Genomic DNA, 12,423 nt, shown 5'->3' with positions numbered 1-12,423 from the left:
TTACTATCTGGCCCTTTACAGAAAAAGACTTTTGGACCTAGACCTAGACCATCTCCATTGCCCCTTCTGGTTCTGCTAACATTTGCAGTTCCTTTAACTAAGCTTCATGTGGCACTCTAGAGTCCTATCACCTTCCTGGCTCCCCTCTAACATGGAACACCTGTAAGCTTGCTCCCCTATATCCATAGGTAGAACGAGCTGAAGTCAGTCACAGATGGCTCTTCCCCAAGGGCCTTCCTGATCATCCAGTGGAGTGTCCCTCTCCCTGACATGGACTTCCTCTTTGTTGGCTAAGGACCAATGGTTGATCTTTTCAGTTGGTGAGGCATAGTCATGGCTGACTGTGATCAGTAACCTATGGCCTTCCCCCACTTCTGCCCTTCCACCCCATCATGAAGCCAGTCCAAGCCCAGAGAATTGTCTTTGTTGAAAGAAGCTGATGGAGCTGGATTCCAGGGAGAGCCCTGTCTCAGTTTCTCAGCTTGATGAGAAGTGTGAAGTCAAGTAGAGCCTGACTTGAAGGTGGCCCACATTGAGAGACACTCAGTTCTGGTGAGATTCTGGGAGTGGCTGGCAGCAAGATGCTGGACTTCCTTCTGACCAGGTAGTAGTAGCTCCGGTCCTGCCTCCGGCACCAGAAACACTCTGTCACTAGGATGAGCGAGTATTAGGACACAGTGTCTCTTGGGCCCAATGTCCCCACTAGCATTTCACCTAAAACAGGTGTTTGTTAATTGCTGAATGAATGAATGAATGGTGTCCACGGGAAGAGGAAGCCAAGGTATCTTGAAGCTCTCTGCTGATGAAGGCTGACATTTTCCTCTGCAGCTTACAGCCTTGGAGCGTTGCTTGGGACTTGCCCAGGGTCACACAGCCAGGATGGGTCAGAGAAAGGACTCGAACTCAGGTCTTCTTGGTACCATGGCTGGCTATCTCTCCACTCTATCATGCTACTTCTTGTATGTGAGGAGTATGTTCTTGTATGTGGTTGTTTGGGAAGCGGGAGGGGGACAGTAAAAGAACTTTCATAGTCCAAAGTGCTAACCAAATCCACCCAGGGTATCCATCCCTCTGACTGGCTTTGACCTGACCCACAGAACAGCAGAGTAGCCCAGCCCTCCCTCAATTTACAGGTGAGTTAACCAAGCCCAGAAGAGTGAAGCAACCTTGCCCACACGCATTCAGCAGTGGTGTCCTCTGCCTCTGCCTGGGACTCTCCATGCAGATCGATTTAGAAGAGGGCTCCAGAGCCAAGAAAGTCAACCAGGTCATTCTGGGGGCCTCTGGTCAGCTGCTTTCCCAGGGGGAGGACTATAGTAGGGAGGTCACATATACAAGTATTCTCCAGGAAGCAGGGGAGTTTGGGACATTTCAGAGGAGATTGGTGGCTTTCACCTTTATTCCCAACATCCTGTCTGCTTTTTTCATGTTTGATGGATTGTTCATGCTTAAGACGCAACCTCATCACTGCAGCACCTCATGGCTTTTGGCCATCCAACCCAATCTGACCATGACTGAACTACTCAACCCGACCCTGCCCAGGAAGGCTGATGGGTCCTTTGAGGAGTGCCGGATGTACTCACTTGTCCAGTGGAACTTTGACTCTATTGTCAAGTACGGCCTGAATGACACCAAAGATTGTCAGAATGGCTGGATCTACCTCCCACACAGGGAGTGGCCCCTGATCACTGAGGTTTGCTGTCTCCCCATGTTCATGTAGTGTACCCCCACGGATTATCTGAAGGCCAGCCTCAGAGATGCTCGAGTCCACCCAAACCCATCATTTTATAGAGGAGCAAACTCAACTTTGTCCAGGGAGTTGATGGATGAACTAGGATTTGAACTTGGGGCTCTTCCCCTTGCCTTCCATGAAGCTGAAAGTAATGCCTTGGGGAGTGGTGAGCCAGGTGGGCAACAAGGAGAGAGCCAGACCTGGTTGAGGGATCCCATGCCAGGGTCCAAGTGGGGTGATCTCCACAAATCCAATCAGGCAAATTCCTAAAGTTCCATGACCCAAAATCTGAAGGTTGACAGGGGCAAGCCCCTGGGCATACTGCTTAGGACCATAGGACCAGAGACTGAGAGTGTGGAAGTTACTTCAGAGGACAGATAGCCCAACCCTCTTATTTCACAGAGATGAAAACTGAGGCCCAAAGAAGTTAGATGACTTGTCCAACAAGGTCCTGCAGACAGTAATGACAGAATCAGGCTTTGAACCCAGGCCTTTTGACAGCTAGCGCACCATCTGCTTCACTTTCACAAGTCAGAGTAAAGCCCCATTTGTTCCTAGCTGTCTGGACAACAGAACATTGTATGGAAAAGCCCACCTTCAAATGTTTTCTTATCCCTTCCAGTTCGACCTGGTCTGTAACAAAGCCTCTGAACCCTTAGGAGCACATTGTCTTTTCGTGACTGGTCTCTCTTTTGGATCCTTGATAATCGGGACCCTGTGTGACAGGTAAGCCAGTTGGATTATGACAGCACCTTGGGGCTGGTCTAAAAGGGTTCAAAGGTGACCCTGGCTCTTGGTCTTCCCAGCCCCTCAAGATAGCATCCAATTGGCAGAAAAGGGACAACTGGGAAATTCTGTAACAATCCTGAGACTGAGTGAAAAGACCTCTGACCAACCCCCAGAAACCTGCAGGCAGTTCCTGGATCCCTGGAATTCTCTTCCAAACCTGGGCCTCTGAGGGAGGTTCTTAGAGGCATGGAATGAACTACAGATAGACTCACCCAGGAGTTCTGGGTCAGAGGATTAACTCCTAACATTGGCAAATACTCTGATGGAAGAAGGTAGAATATAGGCTTCCCAGAGCCATAACTAGTCATTTGGGAACCCAGGGAAAATGGCAGGGGAGAAAGGTCATGAGAGGAAAGAAGGCTCATTTGGCTGTGACTATCAGTAAAGGGTGGAGAGTACCCTGGGACTGTCTGGTGCTGAGTGGAGAGGGGCAACCTCAGCAAAGAAGGATAGCCCAGGTTGAGGCTATTACTTTCTAAATTCCCTACCCTGAGGCAAACCCTGGTTACACTCTGAGGTTTGCTTACTTCACCCCCACCCACCCAATCCCCCTCTTCACCCTTGTCTAGCTACAATGAATTGGGGAAAAGAGTGCCTGGCACACAGAAGAGGTGTGATAAATGTTTATTGACTAACTATTGGCCATGTGTTCTCAGAGTTGACCAGGCACCTCTTTGTAATTCAATGATAATTTAATTCAACTCAATAAACAATTATTAAACTCCTACTATATACTCTGCACTGTACTAAGTACTGGAGATACAAAGAGGCAAAAGGCAGTCCCTGCCCTCAAGAAACTTACACTCTAGTGAGGGAGACAACATGCAAATATATACAAAGTGATCTACATACAGGATAAATGGGAAATACTTAATAGAGGAAAGGAACTAGAATTAAGAAGGAACTGGGAAAGTTTCCTATAGGAGGTGGGATTTTAGTTAGGACTTAAAGGAAGCTGGGGAGGTCAGTTGTCAGAGTGAAGAAGGGAGAATGTTCCATGGCATGGGAGACAGAAAAAATGCCTGGAATTCAAATTTTGTCAGGGCATGAAGGTCATAAAATCATAGATTTAGCAGGGACCTCTGGGATCATCTAGCTGACTCTTGCATTTTAGAGATGGGTAAGCTGAGGCCCAGAGATTTTTAAGTGAGTCATACAAGGTCACATAGTATCACAGATGGGATTTAAACCCAATTCTTCCTGCCACTAAGTCCACTACCATGTCCCCTAGGCCCCACCATCTCTCAAAGGCTATGGCAGGGGAATACAAGCTCTGAAAGGTTCAGTTCAATTCAACTCAACAAACATTTATTTAGCACCTGCTATGTGTATGTGTTCTGCCCCCTACATCATATTTATCTTTAGCTCATTTTGCCCTCACCCAGATTTTCCTCTGGGAAATCTCAGAATATAGCCCCAATTGTCTTCATATTTGGGCTTCTACAAATGTAAATAAAAGGGTTCCTGGCTCCCCTTATAAGCACTCGATGAAGCAATGCATACTGGGACCAGAGAAACCTTTGTTTTATCATTACTTTTATTCTCTCTCTACCAAGATCTTCAGAAAATACAAAGTTCTTACAGTATCCTATAAACATCATACAATCCTCCCTCACTGGAGAGTCCCACCTTGCCCCAGACTCATAGTAATATAATAATAGTTTATGTTTCCCATAGAAAGGAACTGACTTAAGTACATAGAGTCCTGCTTTCACTCCAATATGAAAGGTACCTTCAAGCTACCCTGTGGTCTTGGACTTCTCTTAGAAGGGGAATGTATCTGGGTGTAGCAGCAAGCACCCCAAGTGTCCTCAGGGTTGCTGCCAACACAGGTTCTTGGATCTGCTTTGATAAAGAAAAGCAACTCAAAATGGGTTAACAAGCTTACTTTAATCAGTCAAATATGTATCGTTTACCTAGTTCAGGGGAAAAAGGACAGCACCCCGAACTTCAGAATATACAGACAGAATTATCAAGACAGAGAAACAGATCAAGTAGACAGTTTTCAAGCTGTCCAACCATCACATCCATACCCAATCAACATCTGGGTTTTTCAAAGCCGGGGGGCTCTCGACAACAGCTTCCCAGAATCCAGATCAAATCACAGAACACTTCTCAAAATGAGCCCCTAAGGCTAGGAGTCATTCTGGACTGCTCACTACCTCTCACCCCCACAACCCAAACTAATGCCAAGGCCTATCATTAGCTTTGCAGTATCTCTGGCATATGCCCCCCTCTCTCCTCTGAGGGGAGATGGGAGGAGGGGCGGGGAAGGGCATTAAAGAGATTCCTATATTGAAGGGGTCATGAGAGGGATATGAGCCATTGAAGAGATGATTAAAAAAATGGACCCAGGAAGAAGCAGTGGCTCAATTCAAACAGATTCTAAAGCACTTTTCTAGCAGGCCCCGCCAGAGACTGTTAGGTACCCAGGGAGACAGAAAAGCAAAGTAGGTCCTGCCCTCAGGGAGCTTATGTTTTATTCACTCTATTAGGTCTTTGGGGCCAAGAAGAATGGCCCTCCCCCCTCACACATGACTGCCCTTCTCTTTTGTAAATTAGGGATGCGAGGATGCCTGCCTTCCCCTCATTGCCTTTTGCAGGTTCAACATAAGCAATTCCTTCAACCAGTCTTTGAAATGTGAGGTGCTGCAGAGGTCAGAGTGCATGAGGAATGAGAGAAAGGTCCAGGATCTGTCAGAGAGACCCTGGAGGGAGCAGTGACAGGTATGGATGCCAGATTAAGGGGAGGGGTTGAGGAGTCATCAGGTGGTGGGGAGGTGGAGGCTGGTAGAATGGCCCATAAGTGACTCTTCTGAGAAGTTTAGCACTGAAGGGAAAGAGAAACTCAGTATGATCACCCAGCTGCTTACCAGACAGGGCCAAGGCAAGGTCTTTTTAGGAGAGCAGAGACCTGGATCTGCTTATAAACAAAGAGGGAACAAATGAAGAATAGAAGCTATTGACAAGAAAGAGAAAGGAAATGGTGAATGAATTAGTGAATGAAAGCATTTATTAAGTATGGACTAAACATTGGGGATAGAAATAGAAAAAGAAGGGAGCCAAGATGGCAGCATAGAAGCAGGAAAACTCCATACGCTCCCCCCATAACCACCTCAAATACCTATAAAAAATTACTCTAATCAAACTTTAGGGCTACAGAACCCACAAAGTGACAGAGAGAAACAAATCTCCTGCTGGAAGGCCAGCCGGAAGGGTCCATTACAGCATGCTAGGAGCAGAGCCCAGGCTAGCGTGAGCCTCTGTTTCAGCAACCAGAGGCCCCTGACCAGCTGTGGCTGGAGGGACTTTGGGAGAATGGATCACCAGCAGCTGTGGTGGTTTTCAGAATTATCAATCCATAATGCCAAAGACAACGTGAGAGATCAGTGTAGACTTTGAGAACAGGAAGAACTTTGGTTCAGGAATGTGGTCTGGCCTCTGTCCCCCAGAGGGAGAAGTGGCTGAGGCACGGCGGCCATGCAGCTGCTGCCACATGGCTGCTTCAGAGCTCCTGGCCTGTAGATTGTAGGGGGACCAACCAACCAGTCTGAGGGGTAATCGCTCTTGCTTTTACCTGCTTGGATCTGGGTCACAGTTTTGGGTGGAGGTCCTGGGGTGTGTGACCAGGTGCCAGAGCCTGTGGAGGCTTCAGAGAAGGCACCCAACTAATAGCTCAGTATCTGGGAAAACCCCAGCGATTTAGGACAAAGCTCTCCTCTCTGGTAGCAGAGTTCTACTGTGGCAAAAAGCTCAAAAGTCAAGTAATTGAGTGGCAACATGAGCAAGCAAAGGAAGCAAAGCAAGCACAGCAGTCAAACATTAGCTTACTATTTTAGGGACAAAAAGGATCAAAGCATGGAACAGGAGGAAGACAACGAAGTCAGAACTCCTGTACCAAAAACTTCCAAGAAAAATATGAACTGGTTACAGGCCATATTGGAGTTTAAGAAGGATTTTGAAAAACAAATAAGAGAAGTGGAGGAAATATTGGGAAGAGAAATGAGAATGATGCAAGAAAATCATGAAAAGTGAGTCAACCACCTGACTGAAGAAAATAACACCTTAAAAAATAGACTAACTTAAATGGCAAAAGAGGCTCAAAAAGCTAATAAAGAGAAGAATGCCTTAAAAAGCTGAATTTGCCAGATAGAAAAAGAATCTCAAAAGCTCACTGAAGAGAATCATTCCTTCAGAATTAGATTGGAGCAAATGGAAGAAAATGACTTTATGAGAAATCAAGATACTATTAAACAATCCAAACAAATGAAAAAATAGAAGGTAATGTGAAATATCTCATTGGCAAAACCACTGACCTGGAAAATAGATCCAGGAGAGATAATTTAAAAATTATTGGACTACCTGAAAGCCATGATCAAAAAAAGAACCTAGAAATCATCCTTCAAGAAATTCTCAAGGAAAATTGCCCTGATGTTTTAGAACCAGAGAGCAAAATAGAGGTTGAAAGAATCCACTGATCACCTCTTGAAAAATATCCCAAAAAGAAAACTCCTAGGAATATTATAGCCAGGTTCCAGAGTTCCCAGAAAATATTACAAGCAGCCAAGAAGAAACAATTTGAATATTGTGGAAACACAATCAGGGTAACCCAGGATCTGGCAGCTTCTACACTGAGGGATTGAAGGGCTTGGAATATGATATTCCAGAGGTTAAAGGAGCTGGGATTAAAACTGAGAATCACCTACCCAGAAAAATTGAGTATCATGTTTCAGTGGAAAATATGGTCATTCAGTGGAATAGAAGACTTTCAAGCATTCTTAATGAAAAAACCAGAGTTGAATAGAAAATTTGACATTCAATTACAAGAAGCAAGAGAAGCATGAGAAGGTAAACAGGGAAAAGAAATCATAAGGAACTTATCAAAGTTGAACTATTTACGTTCCAACATGGAAAAATGATAATTGTAACTTATGAAACTTTTCTCAGTATGAGAATAGTTGAAAGGAATATATATATATATATATGAGGGTATATGGGCATATGAATACATATGTGAGTGTGTGCATATATGTGTACAGCTATACATAGAGGGCATAGGACCAATTGAATAGGAAGGGATGATAATTAAAAGGTGAAATTGAGAGGTGAGAGAGGAATATAATGAGAGGAGATAGAGAGAGACAGAATGGGGTAAACTATCTCATAAAGAGGCAAGGGAAAATGGTTACAATGGAGGAGAAGAATAGGAAGGCAAAAGGGAATGGGTTAACCTTATTCTCATTGAATTTTGTTTGGGGAAGGAATGAAATACACACTAAATAGTGTATCTTGCCCTACAGGAGAGTAGGGGGGAAGGGGATGAAAGGATGGAGGAGAGGGCAGGTTGAGGGGAGGGTAGTTAGAAGCACATACTTTTGAAAAGGGACAGGATCAAAGTAGAGAATAGAACAAGTGGGGGCAGGATAGGATGGAAGGAAATATAGTCAGTCTTTCACAATATATCCACTATGGAAATGTTTTGTGTAGCTATACATGTGCAACCTATATTGAATTGTCTATCTTCACAGTAAGGGTGGGTAACAAGGGAGTAAGGGAAAAAATCTGGAATTCAAAGTTTTAAAATCAAATGTTTAAAATATATATATATATTACATGCAACTGAGAAATAAGATATACAGTCACTGGAGAATAGAGATCCATCTTGCTTTATTGGAAACTCAGAGGGGGGATGGGGGAGGATATAGGAGAGAGCAGATTGGGGGAGGGGGTATACAGTGGGATCACTGTTTTGAGGTGGTGGGTAGGAGAAAGAATGGGAAAAGAATGTGTAACTCAAAATCTTGAGGAAATGAATGATGTAAATGAAAAATAAACATAAAATTTAATTTAAAAAAGAAGAAATAGAAAAAGCAAGACAGTGTCTCCTCTCAAGGCTCTTGCCCTCTGCGAGAGTCTGACAAAGGGGTAAGTGGAACGCATCAGTGCAGTGTCGTGGCATTGGAAGAACCATATCTGCTTCGTTGGGTTTTTCATTGAGTTATTTGACTGTGTCGAGATCTTTACTGGTAACAACTCACTTTTCCTCTGGAAAGGAGAAGATAAGAGAAGTCTCCTTTTTCAAAGGATTATATAGGCTTTCAGATCTATGCCATTTTTTCAGGAAGCCGAATCCCTGAGGAACCAGGGACTGGCTTGGGCCAGGAGGTGTGACATCTCGTCCTTTGAGACTGGAGGAAAGGAAGAGAGGAGGGAAGACAAAGGAAGGTCTGGAGGCCTAAAGGAAGGAAGATACAAGGCACTAGGTAGGGAAAGCTGGTTTGCTCATCTCATCAGCATTCAGAGATTTAATTATCAGCTTGATTCTCAGACTGATTTAGCCAACCCTAACCTCTCTGGACTTCCAGTCTCAAATCTCCAGCGTCTATTGGGCATCTCTGTTGGCATGTCCCATAGACATCTCAAACTCAGCACATCCAGAACTGACCTTGCCATCTTTTCCCATAAACCCTCCCTCTCTTCCAGACTTCCTTCTAAGTTTGGGGAAAAAGGAGGGGAGGGGAAAGGATTCTTTTGCTCTTCTCCAAAACTAGCATCTTTCTCACTTTGGAAATTAAATTAGTCTGGGATAACCCAAGGCCCTGTGTTATCCAAGCTTCTATGTAGAGAGTAAAATAAGCCAAATAGGACCAGATTCTGATAGCTACCCTCTGCCCAGTCCTCCACTGTTTCCTGGAAGCCTGAGTTATTGATTTGCCCAAGACTGATAGAGAGATACATTGAGTTATTGATGAGAGTTCCCTGATGAGCTTATCAAGAGCCCCCCCCCCATGCCTGAGGGAATGTGGGCTTCTTCCTTCTGAGATCCTAGGATTTTCTCCTTTTCTCCCACCTATAGCCCAGGCTCAATGGGGAATAATGATAATAATTCAGTGCTTTACATACATTATCTGACTTATTCTTCATAATAACCATGTGATGTAGGTGCTAATATCTCCATTTTGTCAGTAAGGAAAACCAGGTTAGAGAAATTAAGCCAGTTCCCCAGGGTCACACAGTAAATACATGCACTGATCCTTGAGCCCAGATCTCTCTGACTCCAAATCCAGGGTCCTGGTCACTATGACCTGCTGGGTCCCCTCTTTCCAGGGTCAGGAACTCTAGGAAGGCAGAAGGAAGTTCCCTGGGTCACTGTCCCCACATACTGCCTCCCTGCCCCACCTTCCAAGATATGCTGGACCAAGAGGTCTTGGCTGGCATCAACTTGAAGAAAGTGACAAGCTCCCCAATAATAACCAAGTGTGGGTGTGCACCTTGAACATCTGCCTGGCTCTTTGCTTCATTTTATGACTTCTCCTCTCTTGGATCTGTCAGTCTTGAGGCAGAGTCAGATGGTAGAAAGGACCTTGATCTGGAAGGCAGACACCCTAGGCTTTTTGCCATGTCTTGTTCTTGTTTTTATTTTATCCTCAAATGCCTGAATTGGTTAGCTTAGAGAAGGCATGGATGAAGCCAAAATTTCTATCTCCCATGTATGATGCCTAAATTCCTTTGTCTACTTACAATAAACCAAAAAAGTCTCTGTTTTTTAGCCCCAGTCTAACCTTCAATCCACTAGGAACAGATCACAAGAGGGACCAGCAGAAAGATATGGTTTTCTCCCTGTAGGTGGAAAAGTTGTTATTATGAACTTTTGGAGAGAAGTGGGTCTGGGTTGAATTCTCCTGTTATATAGATAAGGAAAAGGATTTTTTAAAAATCTTTTAGATAGAAGACATACAACTATCTAATGAGCTTTTTACTTTGTATAGGAATATGGGCAAACTGTTCCCCCAAATTTGGGGAGAGTTCTTGATTGACAGAGAGTGAACCTGAGATTATAGAAAAATCCAATGAACTCTCTCCAAAATACCTATGGTGAGGGTGGGGGTGAGAAATGAGGGGAATCAGGCAGGGGAAAATACAAAATCAAATTTAAGAGTGTTCTCATGTGGATAGAATGCTGAGGAAGTTGGGGAAGGGAAACGGATACTTGGCCTTGTATTTCAGGACTAGAGAGAATTTTTTTTTTGCCTTTTGGAGAGCAATTGGGGTTAAGTAACTTGCCCAAGTTTACACAGCTAGTTTGTGTGTGTGTGTGTGTGTGTGTGTGTGTGTGTTAAGTGTCTGAGGCTGGAACTGAACTAGGGTCCTCCTGACTCTGGGGCTGGCGCTTTACTCACTGCGCCACCTAGCCTCCCCTGAGAATTTTTTAAGAGACCTGTGACTTTATGAATGTGGGGATTTCCCATGGTGGAAATGCCCCTCAAGCTATAATTTATAATCTTAAGGAATTGCCTGGGTCTGAGGACCCTCAGATTAGAGTTGGATGAGACTTTCATCATTTTACTGGTAAGGTTAAATGTCCAGGGTCACACAGCCAAGAGGCATCAAAAAGAAGACTTGAACCCAGATCTTGAGTCTAAGACTGAACTTTTCTCCAGGAGGTCAGAATGCCTAGAAAGAGGGAGGTCATAGATTTAGAGCTGATCAGCCCTCATTTTATAGAGGAGCAAACTCAGGCCCAGAGGGACAAGGTGACCGCCAGCCTCATACAGGGAGAAGTAACAGCTGGGTTTGAACCCAGGTCCTGACACAGAATCCAGCCCCTTCCATGAATCACGATCTTCCCCCTCCTCACCAGCCTTCCCATCTTACCCCACCTTCTCTTACCCCACCCTTCCTCATCTCACTCTGTTACAGCCCCTGCCCCAGACTCACCCTCCTGGGCTGGGGAGCTAAGCAGAGCAGAGGCCAGTGGGAAACATTCAGCGACAATGCTGGACACTAGTGAGGGGTTACTGGGTACAGCAAATTTCCCACGGCAGAGTCCCGGGAAGCGGCTCCAGGAGGCGGACGACCCAGGTCCAGATCCTGACTCTGTGTGACCTTGGCAAATCAGGCTGAGTCTGGAGCTCACAGAAAAACAACATTAAGGCCAGCCACCTCCAACCTGACTGCAGGGTCTATTAATAGCAGACAAATCCCAGGGCACCTGGGCCTGAGCATAGGGGGATTCAAGGAGTGCCATGCTTATTGCCTTCCTCCATGCCATTCCCACTCTTGTTTGGGTTCTAGAGAAAAGGGCCCAAAATCCATTCTCTGTCCAGGAGCACAGATGGATTTGGAGAGCATACAGAGGGGTGGGCTAAGAAAGGGGAGCTGGAGCCTCCATTGCCCCTTTCACTGAGTACAAAGGATACAAGGGTGTGGAATACTGGCCCTCTTAGTATAAGCAGGCACCTAAAAAATGTTTGTGAATTAACTGCTGCTTAACACCTGCCTGGCCTTGGGAAAGTTACTTCCCCTCTCCGGCCTCAGTTTCTTGAACTGTCAGTTAAGAGGCTTGGTCCCTAGTTAGCAGATCATGGGATTCATTTCTATGGACGGTGCCATCCAACTGTCTGCCAAGCAACCAGTCAAGTCTCTAGCCTCAGCCACAGCCATCCACTCCATGTCTGTCACTCTAGGGGCTTCCTAGTCTCCAAAGAGAGACCACACACACACAATGGCAACAGGCAGAGCACTCTCAAGGTGTAGGATGTGCAGACAGATGCACGTGGGAGAAAGTCACAGAATCCCAGTAGCTCAGGGTTGGCAGGGACCCGAGAAGCGGCATGGGATTATGGCTAGGAAACTGGACTGGAATCAAGAGGACCTGTGTTCCAGTCCTGCCTCTGGGACCTTGAGAAGGCTCCTTTCTCTTTCTGGACCTCAGTTTCCTCATCTGTAAAATGAGAAGTTGGGACCCTTCCTCTGAGAAACCCTCAGTGCTTCTGAGGGCCCTCATAGCCATGATTCTAGGATCCCTCTACAATATGCCCAAGGAGTGAGTCTCTAGCTTCTGCCTGAATGCCTCCATGGAAGAGAGAACTCACTACCTACCAACATAGCCCAATTCACTT

The 12,423-nt window shown here is 45.4% G+C and overlaps 1 protein-coding gene across 1 annotated transcript in view; it reads left to right on the top strand.

Annotated features, from left to right (window-relative positions):
• LOC138158507 (solute carrier family 22 member 13-like) overlaps positions 1–1,720 on the top strand; it is a 72,590-nt gene extending 70,870 nt beyond the window's left edge. Inside the window, exon 13 of the mRNA XM_069084574.1 lies at positions 1,226–1,720. Within this exon, the coding sequence (XP_068940675.1) occupies positions 1,226–1,720 (495 nt within the window). The remainder of the gene's footprint in view (positions 1–1,225) is intronic.
• The last annotated feature ends 10,703 nt before the right edge of the window (positions 1,721–12,423 follow it).

This window comes from Petaurus breviceps, unplaced genomic scaffold, assembly GCF_028583685.1.
Source record: "Petaurus breviceps papuanus isolate PSGF00001 unplaced genomic scaffold, PetGlider_PUasm1.0 174, whole genome shotgun sequence".
In the NCBI taxonomy this organism is placed as follows: domain Eukaryota; kingdom Metazoa; phylum Chordata; class Mammalia; order Diprotodontia; family Petauridae; genus Petaurus; species Petaurus breviceps.
This window is presented reverse-complemented; position numbering and strand designations above follow the sequence as displayed.